The sequence below is a fragment of the Mustela lutreola genome, chromosome 15 (genome assembly GCF_030435805.1).
Source record: "Mustela lutreola isolate mMusLut2 chromosome 15, mMusLut2.pri, whole genome shotgun sequence".
In the NCBI taxonomy this organism is placed as follows: domain Eukaryota; kingdom Metazoa; phylum Chordata; class Mammalia; order Carnivora; family Mustelidae; genus Mustela; species Mustela lutreola.
Window position 1 is genome coordinate 58,077,832 of NC_081304.1, and position 14,245 is coordinate 58,092,076.

Sequence of the window (14,245 nt, forward strand, 5' to 3'; positions counted from 1 at the left end):
TCGGGGCTTGGTAACCTAAGGTGCCCCTCCCTGAGTGGTGGGCAAGCAGGTAAGTGGACAGTAACTGGGCGGTGATGATGGGCCTCAGATGGCCCATGTTCTTTCTTCATCACGGGCTCCTGTTTTAGAAGGTACTGGCCACATTTTAAGACGGGTTATGTGTGGCTCCCCATCTCCCCTCTCAGGAGCTTGCTGGTAACCTCTGTCTTTACAGTCATGTCCTCTGTGTCAAAGTCCCCTTAGACCTGAAATGTACAGAAATGTGGCCGAGATCGTAAGCATTGTTGAAGCACCGCCAGTGAGTGTGACAGGGAGGGGGGAGATCGTATTAAGGACACGCCGAAACAGGTCCAATGGAGTGGAGCTAGCGGAGAAACCACAGAGACACACAACTAAGCAGAAAGGGAACAATCAGAACTGTTTTCCAGACAAGTCATCATCAGTCAAAATGAGAGGCTCATTTCCTTGCCTAACAGAAAAATTACTTGTTTGAAGCCAACCGCCAACATCATGATTAGCTTTGAAATACAGAGTATTTTGAATAAAGTTAACAAAACGGAGAAAAACCACTACACTCGCTCTTGAGAAATTAATGCGTGAATAAAATGCAGATCTTCTCCCAGGACTCGGGGAGCTTCTCACTGCCCCCCAGAGTCCCTGCAGCTCTCTGCCTCGCTGCTGGTTTGCCTCCAGCCCCACGTTTATACCTGCACCCTGGTTCCTGGCAAAGACCTTGGCGTTTGTCTCTCCCCCTGCCTGATCGTGGTGCCCCCTGATTTCCCTGGCCTGTTCTCCCTTTTTGGGAGGCTCTCTCCAGAACATCGCATCTCCGGGGAGGTGTCCAGTGTCCTCCGCTCCTGTCTGCTTGCCCCCTGCTCCCCCCAGCCACTTCCTTGATGCCTTAAAGGCATTCCTCATGTCCCACACTCCTCTTGCTTGTTTTTGTGGTTCATCTTCTCTCTTCTCCTGAACTTGAGCTCCGCAAGGATGGAAACAAAGGTTCACAGCTCTGGCTCTTGTGCTCAGAAGAATGACCCAACCCTGGTCGATTTGTTAAGTATTTGTCGAGTGAGTGCAGTTACTACCTTAGCCAGGCACCAGAGGAAGCCAGGTAGAAAATATAAGGATGTTAACAGCAGGAACAAAAAATATTAAAAAGAGCCTAGGAATAAACTTGAAACGTGTAGGACCTGTATTGATTCATTCGGCCCCTGCTGTGCTGGACCCTACGATATCAAAGATTGATGATAAGACAGATACACTGCTTGCTTGTCACGAACACAAAATTTACCCGAGAGCTAGAGATGAAGACGTCCTCTCTCCTTAAAAAAAAAAAGAAAAGAAAAAAGAAAAAAGGCATGCATATTAATATTAGTTCAGAATGCCACCTTTTATTTTTTTATCTGTGGGGGAAGAGGTGAGGGACAAAACTATTTGAGCAGGACAAAATTATTTGAGGTTTATTTGAAAAAATACACTTCAGAAACTACTTGGGTGTTTTGTTTTGTTTTGTTTTAAAGAAGACCAGTGCTGGGGGTTGTTGTGGCTCGTCCTGTTTCAAAACTCTTGCAGTACGTTTCTGGCCTTAGACTAAGCTGTATGTAGAAGTAAATATCAGATAATAGTTCAGATCACGGGATAATGAGTGTCTTTGTCAAACCATTGATACTGGGATGTGGGCTGAATCATCTGGGGATGAAATCTGATTATATGCTTACCCCAAACTATAATTTTTTTTCCCAGATGGATTAAAGATTTCATTGTAAAAAGTGAAGCCATCAAAGTTCTGGAAGAAAATACAGATGGATTTAATAATAATGTTATAAAAATGAGAGCATAGATGGGTATCATTCTGGTGCAAGAAAGGCCTTTTTAAGCACAAACAGCAGGCAGAAAAACCCTTGAATTCGGTCTATTGAGTACCTACAGTTCAAAACTTGTAGATGATAAAACATACAAGGGAACTATTTTGTAGAACAATGGATGGCAGTTAAGGAGCTTCATATATAAAATATGCTTATAAACCAGTAAGTGGGTTGTTTCTAGAATCAAGTCTTGTAGCTAGAAAGGTTCTAACACGATCCTACCTAGTGCAGAGGGTGGCGTGAGGGCCTGGAGAAGACGGTTTCCTTACTCAAAGGACTAGTGGGTCAGTTGGCTCCCTTTGCCCGAACCCTCTGCAATTAAGATTGTAGGTATAGGTGCAGAGAATTAAGATAATAATGCAAGCAGTAAACCTGAAAAATTTAAGTTGGGGCCAGTTCATAGTACAATCCTGAGTATACATCCAGGAAAGGGTCAGAGTTTACTAGAAAAATTAGACTTTCAAGCCTTGGATAAAACAAGCTTAGAGGATTATTGGCTAGCCATGGGTTTAATAATATTTGGGGTTTCTGGTGCTTTTTTTCTGTTTCTGGGGTTTTTTGGTTTTTTCTGGGGCTTTTTCTCTTCCTTAATGAAAAAATCCAAACACATATGAAGATTTTTCTTTTATTCCAAATTGAGATTTTCTTGATTGTGTAGATAGGTTCGCTTTGAATCCGATCTTAGGAAGCCTTTGATATTTGAACAGAAAGACCATAACTTAGGTATCCCTGTGCCTAGCAGCTTACCTGAATTTCAAGATTAGTCCTTGCGTAGAAATAAAAAGCTGCCTTTAAAATGTGCCAACCTTGTTTTTAAACATGAAGCGGTGACATTTGTCCCAGTTTGTAACAAAACTCATAGTGTTTATTTTCTCTACGAATTGTGCACTGGCTCAGTGTTAACACTGCCCAAGGTTACATGGATTAAAAAAGAAGCTAACACAAACACATCGTAAACACTTGCATGGGGTCCTGTTCCCCGTCTCCGGGAGCCCAGGGTGCGAAGCCCGCAGTTTGCGAGAGAAGGTTCGACAAGGTGTATACAAGCTTCTGCACCGGTAGCGCTGGGGAAGGAGCAGTCGGCAGCTAGTTTGGGGGCAGGCGCTGAGAAAACCTTGCCTGGACTTGAATTTGAGCATCAGTGGGCATCGCAGAGTCCTTTCCACATCTTCAGATTAAATCATCTTCACTGTTTCAGGAGTCCTATTTCCAGTGTTGGCTGCGCTTCTGGGGCTGAGGAATTGTTTCATGAACTTTTTTTTTTTTTTAAGATTTTATTTATTTATTTGAGAGAGAGACCGTGAGAGACAACATGAGAGGTGAGAAGGTCAGAGAGAGAAGCAGACTCCCCGTGGAGCTGGGAGCCTGATGCAGGACTCTGTCCTGGGATTCCAGGATTGTGACCTGAGCTGAAGGCAGCTGCTTAACCAACTGAGCCACCCAGGCGCCCTGTTTCATGAACTTTTATAAAAATGTCACTTCTCTGGTAGAGTCCCCAAACTCCAAGGAAAAAAACCGCATTATGACTCTATCCTTTGTCTTACTGGCACCTTAAAAAAAAAAAAAAAAAAAAAAAAAGTTTGGGTTAATTTAATTATTTTAAATTTTTAAAACGTTTTCTAACTTCTGCTAGTAGGTTTCCCCCCCCCCCTACTTACACTCTTTTTTACTTTCTACCAATTCTTGTTCCAACTCCATTAATTGTGTCCATTGTAATTTGGGAATATGTGAGCTCAGCTTTCTTTAAGTCGGCCTGTGCTCTTTCCTCTTCCAGGGGTGAATCGGGTGCCGGGAAGACAGAAAACACGAAGAAGGTCATTCAGTACCTCGCGCACGTTGCTTCTTCGCATAAAGGACGGAAGGACCATAATATTCCTGTAAGTTTGCCTGCCAGCGTCAGGAAGCCCGGCACACTGCCGGGAGAACCCGCTCCCTTGTCTGTTCCCACCCTCTACCCAGAAACTTCCTCCGCTTGGGAGGGAGCAGGTTGACCTGGAAATTGCTATTAATTAGGTCTTTCACACAGGCCAAGTGGAATTAGTGGTGGTAGCTTGAAGCCTAATCCCTCTCCGAAGCTTCGGGAAGAACTGTTAACGATGATGAGTGTTGCTTCCCAAGATGTCTTATTCCACCGAAGGAAGGTCCTCAAGTGTCTTTAACAGTTCTTTCCGAAAGTGGCACGGCAGCCTGTTGCTGCTAACTGTCCGCGGCAGCTGGAGATGGAGATAGAAATTTGGGGACCGCTGATGATAGAAAAGGGGTACGAACAGGAGAGTCCTGCTACCCTTCATCTGCAGATCTGCAGGAGGGGTCGGTGAGGCAGCCACACCTGCTCTCGTGGTTCTGAGCTGCACGTTGACCTGATTCTGTGGATGTGGCTTCCTGCTCGAAACGGGCCAGACTCGCTAACGTTTGCATTTATCTGTTTGTAACAAACAGCAGGAGTCGCCTAAGCCAGTGAAACATCAGGCAAGTGCTTTTCTTCATGCTTCTGAGTCTTGAATGCTCGCACTGATTTCTGTCTCTAGGTTGAGTCTCTGTTAGAAGCAGATATGGTTAGTTCCGAGTGACATCCCCTGTGAACACCTCCTTTTGGAGATTTGTCGCTTAGGGACGTGTTCTTTGGCAAGCAGCATGCCCCCTCGCTTCAAATTTGTTTTCTAGATGAGTTTTGATGTTTATTTACCCCTTTATCATGACATTGAATCACATGTTTATGAAGACTGAACCCTCAGGGTTTTGAGTGCCAGAGACCATGCAGAATGATTTCGATTCTCCTTAAATACACGGAAGGCCGGCGTTGTGCCGACATTAAATTTTAAGTCTGGGGCTGCAACTTGAAGACTTGTGACTTTGGGGTTAACATGTTTCTAATTAATGTCTTATGGCTCCTATGTGTTTTAGCCTTAAAGGGTTTAATCATTTAATAGATGAAGGTAGAATTTTCTTTTCTTTCTTTTTTTAAAAGATTTTATTTATTTGACAGACAGCAAGAGAAGAAACACAAGCAAGGGAAGAGGGAGAAACAGGCTTCCCACTGAGCAGGGAGCCCAATGCAGGGCTCTATCCCAGGACCCCGGGGATCATGACCTAAGCAGAAGGTTGGACACTGTAGGACTGAGCACCCACCAGGCGCCCTCGTTAGCATTTTCTGTATTGGGGCAGGTAGAGGAGGAGTGTTGTTCTTCCTGATTAGAGAACTCACCCCCTACTGGTCCCCCAGAGCATAACAACGGACAGATGGCCCACCGGAGTGTTTCTGCTAACTGGAGTGTTCGTGCTCACTGAGAGGGAAGGGCGGCCCCCAAGCCAGAAGCCCCAGACGGAAAGGGACTTCTGTCTTGGACTTAACCTTTCCCCGGCACTGGAATGGTTTCGAGCAAATACGAAGCAAGGAAAGATAATGTTATAGAAATGACTTATTAATATAAAGAAATGATCATAGGTATCTACAGGAATAGTCCTAGATACCTGGATTTTCACGTATCTTTTTTAAAATTCTGAAGTTGTCAGAGAGCAAAGCTGTCCCCTGCCTGTGAAGGCCTGTAATGTCCTTTTGTCCTTTCAGCAAGAGCAGACACTCACCCAAATTGGAAGGGGTAATGAAGTCGTTATCCTAGAGGGCCCTGAAAGGCTCTTTTGCCAGTTATAGAAGGAACCTCTAGCCCCGAAATGAGCTTTTCTTGGTGCCCTTGAGGCACAAGCTAACATGACCTTTGAACGTGTAAACCTTCCGTCGGTGTGAAGTGATTAACGGGCACACTTGGGTTTTCCAAATTCATGATGTGGAATTTCGCGCATCATTTATTGTTAACATTTTGTTTCGATGTCATTTTAAACTACAGCGTGGATCCCCGTTGTGTGTGAGTCGCATGCCTCCCTTTGGGTCGCAGGAGTCCCTGGGGAGCAGGTTTTCCCGCACCTTCTCTGCTGCGCATGTCCTTCTGCATGAACTCCCAGCCCAGAAGCTTCCATGCTGCTTTTCCCCACGTGTGTTTTCCCACTTGTCTAGCCCAGAGCCAGCCGTGCTTCTGTTTCTAGAAACCTGAGAAGAGTGCTGGTTCTCAGCTTTGCTTCCCCAGCTCAAGGAACGGGGGCTACTCCTGAGCGGCAGCGACCCTGGAGGGGGTCGTGTCGGGAGGATCCATCTCTGCCCTCGCTCCCTCCCCTCCCCAGGGACCCCGAACCCCTTTCTGAGAGTCACCTCCGCAGAGTAGTCTCTGTGTTGCAGGCCTTTACCTGGCGAGGGTCTCCTTTGGTTTGACATCCCTGGGTTGTGTATTTACGGTGAGCTTGACTGGCAAAGCTCGCTCAGGGTCCCAGGAACCATTTGGATGTGTTTCTGGTGTTTTGTCCCCAGAAAGTAGCATGAAGCGTCAGGACAAAGGGGAAGGTATTTCGAGGCACCTTGATTTATCTGTCTCTTGGCTCATTCTTTTTTGTTTTTTTTTAAACCGCTCTATTGAGGTTTAATTCATGCCACTAAATTAATTAATTTAATTAATGAATGCCATCAAATTCATGCATTCCTACAGTCCCACATTGCCATTTTTAGTACATTGAGTTACGCAGTTTTCCCTGTAGTACACTTGAAGACCTTCTCATCACCCCAAAAAGAATCCCAGTAGGCATCCCCTTCCACGTCCTTCCAGCCCCTGGAAACCATTCATCTACTTTCTGTCCCTATGAATTTGCCCGCTGTGCGTATTTTATACGAAGAGAACGCTAGAGAACATGGCCTTCTGGGCTATTCTTCCCTTCAGTGTGATGTCTGCACGGTTCATCCGTGTCGTAGCATGCATAAAGCCACGTTCCGTTTCCCTGTCCACTGGCTGATGGGCACTCCAATGGGTCCCATTTGGGGACCACTTTGAGTAATGCCTCAGTGAACATTTGTGTACAAGTGCTCGTGTGGACCTGTGTTTCCCGCTGTCCGGGGTGTGCACCTGGGACATTGCTAGGTCATGGTGGTGTTCTGTTTCATGTTTTGAGGGCCCGCCCTGCTGATCTTCAAGTGATGGTGCTCTTTTGCACCCCGCTCCCTGCCCCCCCAGCCATTTACGAGGGTGTCAGTTTCCCCATCTTGTCGCCATGTTGGCTCTCGTTGGCCCTCATTCTGTTGAGCTGTCCCCACAGGCCTTCGTGCTTGCCTTTACCACTTAATCCTCATGATGGAAATGCAAACAAATCTAAACTAATTTGCAAAAGGAAGGTCGCAGTATTTAAGCAGTGACAAACATTGACCTATAAATGCAAGGCATACTTCTAACGGGGTTAAGGCTGGCTTGGCTTTGTCCCCCAGGCAGCTGGAAGTGGTCTGGGGGTCACGCTCCCTCCCGGTACATTGCTGTCACAGGCCCTCACAGTCTGACAGAGTCCCAGGCCACTGAACCCAGGCCAAGTTCAGAGCAGATCTGAAAACAGCTGATTTCTAGAACTTGACCGTCCCTGAAGGATGACTGTCTTCAGGCCAGCCCATCTTCCCAGCCCACTTTCGACTCAACCCACATCCGGATGGCAGCTTCGGGGTGACTTCCTAGCTACTGGCCTAAATGACAGGCTGGTGACAGATGGCAAGTAGCACGTATGGAAATGACCGTCTGCCCATGGAGATTAAGTCTGGTTCTTGGGACTGTTGGTGAGGGGCTCCCACCGACTTTCAGCCCTCTTGTGGGGAGTGGGGACACCTGCAGCTCCACCAGCCTGGCCGCAAAGCCCAGCACGATCCCAGCCCACATCCCATTGCTGGCTGAACTGGAGGTTTACTAATGTCAGAGTCCTTTTATGTGTATTACACAGCAAGGACATATGTATTACCATATCCACAAGGGTATGGTTTTCATTGTGATTGGTAATCCTTTAAAGCATCATATAATTCTACATACTTAAAACTTTGAAAATAATTTTAATAGCTAATGCTAATTTCCCCCACCCCCACATTCCCAAAAGACTTTTCTCATTGTCCTATAGACTAGAAACAGGGGACATCTCCCATCTGATTCTAGCAGAAGGGTTAACGCTTAGTCATTGTCCCCTGAGGGTTTATAAATGGCTTCATAATTTGGTTGAGTGATGTTAGCGCTGTTCAGTCAAAATGTGAAATTGTACGACACCAAAATGGTCAAATTTCATGATAATTTCTCAATGTAAGACCCTTTTGGGGTGTTCTCTGATGTTAGCTTTTGTGTCAAGCTTTTTGTGATTCGTTCTTGAGTTACTGAGATCTCTACTTGGTCTCGGTGATGTCACCAGTCCTTTAGGAGAAAAGTTAGTACCACAACCCTGTCAACCTCGTGGCCCCAACAGCAAAGGCCTAGGCGTGCCCCAGTCTGCAGGTCCTACGGGGAGAGAAAGGATTCCTACTACTGCCTTGGGCTCACCCCCAGCCCCTCCCTTAACGTTCACTTCTAGCAGTTTGGGGACCTCTGATTGTGCATTCCTTCAGCAGACACTCATAGGGATCCTTCTGGCCTCACATGGACCCACACAGGTCCTGGGGATACAACCAGCTGTTACGAGCCAGCAGGAGAAAGAACAGAATCTGAGATCGCCCACATACACTGACACAAAGAAGAGAGTCCTTGCATCCACGTCTAGGGAGTATTAAAACAGGGTATGCAGGACACATTTTCCCTCCAAGTTAGGAAAACATTCGAAAAGTAAAATAGTCAAGCATTTTTGTTATGTCGGGACAGGAAGATAGTGTGTGATTTTAAGAACTCTGGTCTCAATCTTTTTTTTTTTTTTTAAGATTTTTATTTATTTATTTGACAGAGATCACAAGTAGGCAGAGAGGCAGGCGGGGGGCGGGGTGGGGAAGCAGGCTCCCTGCTGAGCAGAGAGCCTAATACGGGGCTCGAACCCAGGACCCTGGGATCATGACCTGAGCCGAAGGCAGAGGCTTTAACCCACTGAGCCACCCAGGCGCCCTCTATTCTAGATCTTTGATCTAACAGTGGATGTTTAGTGTAAAGAATAATGCCCCATTTATGAAAATGCAAGTTATGCATTCTGATCCCACAGACCAAGTGAGGTAAGGAGGGTTCTAGAGCCCAGTGTTTGCAGAGCTAGGACACCAAGGGGTTCACAAGGTGTTGGTTATGGCCACACTGATGAAGACAAGTGCTAACCTCCAGGAGAAAGGCCCTCTATTGGATTACAGAATGATAGCTAAGTTTTGTTTTGTTTTGTTTTTAAGATTTTATTTATTGAAGAGAGAGGGTGGGGGGCAGGGGGCAGAGGAGGAGAAACTCAAGCAGGTTCCCCACTGAGCAGGGAGCCCAATGCGGGGCTTGATCCCAGGACCCCGGGATCATGACCTGAGCTAAACTCAGATGCCTGTAACTACTGTTCTTTAATGATGGCTCTTAGTTGTTAAAATTGGTTACCAGGATATCCCATTTTAAGAAATCTGGGGAGAGGGGCATCTGGGTGGCTCAGTCAGTTAAGCGTCTGCCTTCGGCTCCTGTCACGATCCCAGGGTCCTGCGATCGAGTTCTGTGTCAGGCTTCCTGCTCAGTGGGGAGTCTGCTTCTCCCTCTGCCTCTGCCTGCTGCTCTGCCTGCTTGTGCTCTCTGTCAAATAAATAAATACAATCTTAAAAAAGAAATCTGGGGAGCCTCTAATGTTTAGAAGGATCTACATCAGAAATAACCTGGTGTTTTGACGTCCATGACCGGAAGACTCCCTCTGCAGGGGGCATATTGTCTAATGCTGAGAAAGGAAGTTTCTGGCACAGTCGTAGATGGGACTTGAGCCGTGTCAAGATCTAGACAGCTCAGCTAACCACTGGAGGGTGGGGAGCATTCCTCCCCGTGTCCCGTGCCTCCCGAGCGCGTCCCCACCCTTTCCACTGTGTGAAGGAGTCCTCCCCCGCCCCAGTTTGTGTGCATGGCAAACATTTGTCCTTCTTTCTGGATCTGCCGATACAGTGCTCCACTTAGCATCTGGCCATCCATCAAGACTCCCATGGGAGGGTCCTTGTGACCCTGTTTTGCTCAGAAAATCACATTTGCTAGTGCGTTGTCATCCTTTCTTTAGGTCTAGAATACCTTGGTATCTGGAAACACCTGGGGTAAGAGCCGTGTTTGTAAAACACAGATTTCTCTAAGCCCTGTGATGCAGTTCTAACATGACATCCCAGGAACACAGCATCACTTTCTCCTGCTTTTCGTGGCCAGAACTAGCATCAGGCTTTCTTTTTTTTTTTTTTTTTTTTTTTAAAGATTTTATTTATTTATTTGACAGAGAGAAATCACAAGTAGATGGAGAGGCAGGCAGAGAGAGAGAGAGAGGGAAGCAGGCTCCCTGCTGAGCAGAGAGCCCGATGCGGGACTCGATCCCAGTACCCTGAGATCATGACCTGAGCCGAAGGCAGCGACTTAACCCACTGAGCCACCCAGGCGCCCAGCATCAGGCTTTCTCATACAGCTTCCTGTCATGGGTCATGATCAAGGCACCTGTTAATATTCTTAACATCTTTTGTTTGTAAAAATCTGTCGAAGAGCTGGATTTGCGCGTAAAGACACAGAGCCTATCACAGACTCTATAGTTAGCCTTTTGAAGATTATTTATTTGTTTACTTATTTGACAGACAGTGAGAGAGGGAACACAAGCATGGGGAGTGGGGGAGGGAGAAGCAGGCTTCCCATGGAGCAGGGAGCCCGATGCATGGCTTGATCCCAGGATCCCAGGATCAGGATCCCAGTTGAAGGCAGACGCTTAAGGACTGAACCCCCAGGCGCCCCTAGTGGTTATTATTAGAACTGGCTGCCTTGCCTCCCTGGAACAAGGCAGAGTAGAAATGAACAGAAGTGTATTACTGTCTTCATCGCAGCGTCCTGCTAGATTTCATTTCATGAAAACCCATTTGTTTTATTTTCAAAAATTCTCCACCTAGATTATGTGCCCTGCCCTCAGAGTTCTCTCCTGTGCTCCATGTCACCTTTCCTTCTCCTTCTGATCGCTTTATAAACGCTAATTGTTTTCCTTTAGCAGAGTTCATGGGACCAAGAACAAAGCCAAGAAGGTTACAGGTGGCACCCACAATGGAAACAGAGGAGAATAGGACAAGTTTTTGTTTCCTATTTTCTGCTGAGGATTGGAGTATAGACATGAGATTAATACATCTGCTTTGTGTGTCTGTGTGTGTGTGTGTGTATGTGCATATGTGTAATGTCTTTTAGGGGGAACTTGAACGGCAGCTTTTGCAAGCAAATCCAATTCTGGAATCATTTGGAAACGCGAAGACTGTGAAAAATGATAATTCATCTCGCTTCGTAAGTTTGAAAGCACCAGAAACCTTTCATTTCTCTGACGTCTGGGTAGATGTCTGACGTGATTAAGCAGCTGGAGTACTGCCTCTCCCTGGATTTTAAGGAGAGGCTAACAGACGTAGGCTAGACCAGTACTGCCCGGTAGAAACGTGATGAGTCACATGGGATTTTCAATTTTCCAGGAGTGATTGTAGTGATATATTTACTGTATATAATTATATGGATGGATAATTGCCTTCAGGGCTGATCTGTAATGCTTGTCACGGGTTTGATGTGGCGGCAAAATGAGAGGCCTGTGGAGGACTTAGCGCACAGCACTGGGGTGTCCATGGGTCCCAGACAGCGTTGGTGTTCAGCATAGTCACTTGTCCCGTTCATACTCGCTGATTCTTCAGCATAGGAACTCAGAATATTGGATCAGTACTGTGCCTTCTCTGTAAAAATTCTTCTTAGCTGTTGGGCTCTATTAGTTCCTGGAGAGCGTCCCTTTCTCTGTTGGACCATCAGTCCCAGAGTACCTGAGGCTGTCCTAGGCATGGCCAGATCGGCCTTCCTGCAGAGACCCTGCACTCCCCGTCCAGCCACTCACAGTCGATACGTCGGTGGCAGACCTCCCTCCAGAGCCGTATATGGCAAAACGGGGCCCACCTGCCGTCCATCTTTTACCCTGGATTATAGTCCTCCAGATGCATGACTGTTTCCACAGTGAGATCGGAGAGGGTCTTCAATTTCAGTTATTTCTACTTATATCGTTGAGAGTTAATTCTCTGGGTTTTGTTTTTTTTTTGTCCTTCCTGATATTAGAAGTATTTGTAGAAGTCCAGAGACTTCTATTCTGATGATTTTCTCAGTATTGAAGGCTGGAAGTCCACGACTGAAGTAGCGGCCGGGTTGGTTTTCTCTGTGGTCTCTTTCCTTGGCTTGTAGACGGCCACACAGACCTCCCTCTGCGTGCGCCTGTGTCCTGTTCTCTTCTTGTAAGGACACCAGTCATGTGGGACTAGGGCCCTAGTGACCTCGTTTTAACTTAATTAGCTTTCTAAAGACCATGTCTCCAAATATAGTCCTGTTCTGAAGCACTGGGGCTTAGGACTTCAAATAAGAATTCGGGGCGGGACGTGACTCAGCCCGTGACACCCTCAGAGATAATTTTAAGTACAAGAGGCTCTCCCAAGTTAGGCGCAAAATAGGGATGTATTTGTTTGGAATATCGCATAAGTAAGATAAATTTTGAAGATTCATTTAACCCAAGTTCTTTAGGTAATGATTTTAGCTTTTTACGTACTGAGTGAGATGACAAATACACCTGTGTCGGCATGAAGCATGGCTGTGACTTTGGGGTTCATAAAGATCTGGGACACCATGCGTCATTGGTAGAGTTTTTATCTCCTGGATCATCAGCACTGAGCCTGAGCCACATTTAAATCCTAAATTCTTGCTTCTGAAAGCCTTGTGTTTGGTGGCCACATCATGGGATTGAAGATACCTCGAGCTACCAGCTTTGGCATGTGAATCTCTGTGAGGATTTATAAGGATTCTGAGTGGAAAATGTTTTATTTTTCCACATAAATCAAGTTACCAGTCTATTCCCACCCCCACTGCCCCGAGCCACACTTGAAATTCAGGAGAAAGCATTTTGTGACGGTCTTCTCTTTGCCCGGCAAAGATAAACTGCAACCAGCCCTTTGGTAAAGAATGTTGCAAGTCTGTTACTGAGTGGTCGGGATCCATCTACCTGCTGGTGATGTCGTGTTTGGGACAGATGGACAAATAATTCCGTGTTGGTTCCCTGTTGCCATGTAACAAGTTGCCCTCAGCCCGGTGACTTGAAACCTGTATCACCTCAGAGTGTCTGTGAGATGGTGGTTTTGACTCGGGGCCCCTCATGGAGGTGTTGCTAAGGTGGTATTGGCTGGGGCTACAGTCCTCAGAAGGCTTGTGAGGCGGGAGGATCGTCTTCTGAGCTGACTCAGGTGGCTTTTGGCGGGAAGCCTTGATTCCTCACCTCAAGGAACCTTGGTTCCTCTCTGGAGGGATGCCCATTCCTGACGTGGCAGCTGGAGTTCCCCTCTTGGTGGTCCAAGAGAGCAAGACAGAAGCTACACGGTGTTCTTTATGACCTTGGAAGTCATCCAAGCCTTGGTACATCCAAGCCTTTGATGGATTTTACTGATCACAAAGACCAGCCCTGAAACACGGTGGGAGGGGACTGCACAAATGCACTCTGATGGCAACACCAGACGTTGGGGATTACTGGCGCAATCTTGGAAGTTGGCTACCACAGGTCATTAGAGAGATTTCCATATTGACAGAGGCAGGCTGTGAGCTGTAATTTGCATTACTGTGGATCTGTGGCTCTCAATGGGAGAACCTTGGGGGACATTTGATAGTGTCTGGAGACATTTTTGGTTTGGTTCAGGTGACGGTAGTGGTACGCCTCTGGGATCTAGTGGGTAGAGGCCGGAGTTGCTCAGCATCCAACAGTGGACAGGACAGGCCCCGTGACCAAGAATTATGTAGCCCAAAATGCCATTTCTGTCGAGGTTGAGAAACCCCAGTTCAATTGGAGTCTAAATCAGGATCATCGCTTTTTGGAATTTATTTGCAAAGTAATTACTATCCATGAGTCTCGTTCAAGCTTATTATTTACATATCCTATGCCCAAGGTTGATGGAAGCAATTCTAGTAGGAACCTATTTTGTGTCCCACTGGCAGGAAGAATTTCTTCGTTTTCTGTCTTTTTCTTTTCTTTTTTTTTTAAAGTTTCTTAGTTTTCTAGCAGGATAAACTCCGGCAAGGCACTCCCATCTAATCTAGATCCTCGATAAACCCAGTTTTGGCTGGATGCCCCCTCCCCCAGCACTTGTGCTCCTGGATTACAGTCTCAACTATACTCAGTCTAATCTGTTAAAAGTCAATCTTCTTTAAGAAAAGATTTTTCACTGAGGCAGTGTTCTCACAGAGCTAGTTGTTCAACAGGAGAAACAAAGGTATCATTGTGGGCTCTTAGAAAGTCAACTTTATATCGTTATATAGGATTTTTTTTAAGATTCTATTTATTTATCTGACAGAGATCACAAGTAGGCAGAGAGGCAGGCAGAGGGA

The 14,245-nt window shown here is 46.3% G+C and overlaps 1 protein-coding gene across 6 annotated transcripts in view; it reads left to right on the forward strand.

Moving 5' to 3' along the window:
* Window positions 1-14,245, forward strand: part of MYH10 (myosin heavy chain 10) — a 118,396-nt gene that overhangs the window by 37,876 nt on the left and 66,275 nt on the right. For 4 of the 6 annotated variants that reach the window (XM_059150553.1, XM_059150552.1, XM_059150556.1 and 1 more), the window contains exons 5-7: window positions 3,640-3,742; window positions 4,305-4,334; window positions 11,051-11,143. In XM_059150553.1, coding sequence (XP_059006536.1) covers window positions 3,640-3,742; window positions 4,305-4,334; window positions 11,051-11,143 — 226 coding nt within the window. The remainder of the gene's footprint in view (window positions 1-3,639; window positions 3,743-4,304; window positions 4,335-11,050; window positions 11,144-14,245) is intronic. The other 2 variants (XM_059150555.1, XM_059150557.1) reach the window with 1 other exon arrangement.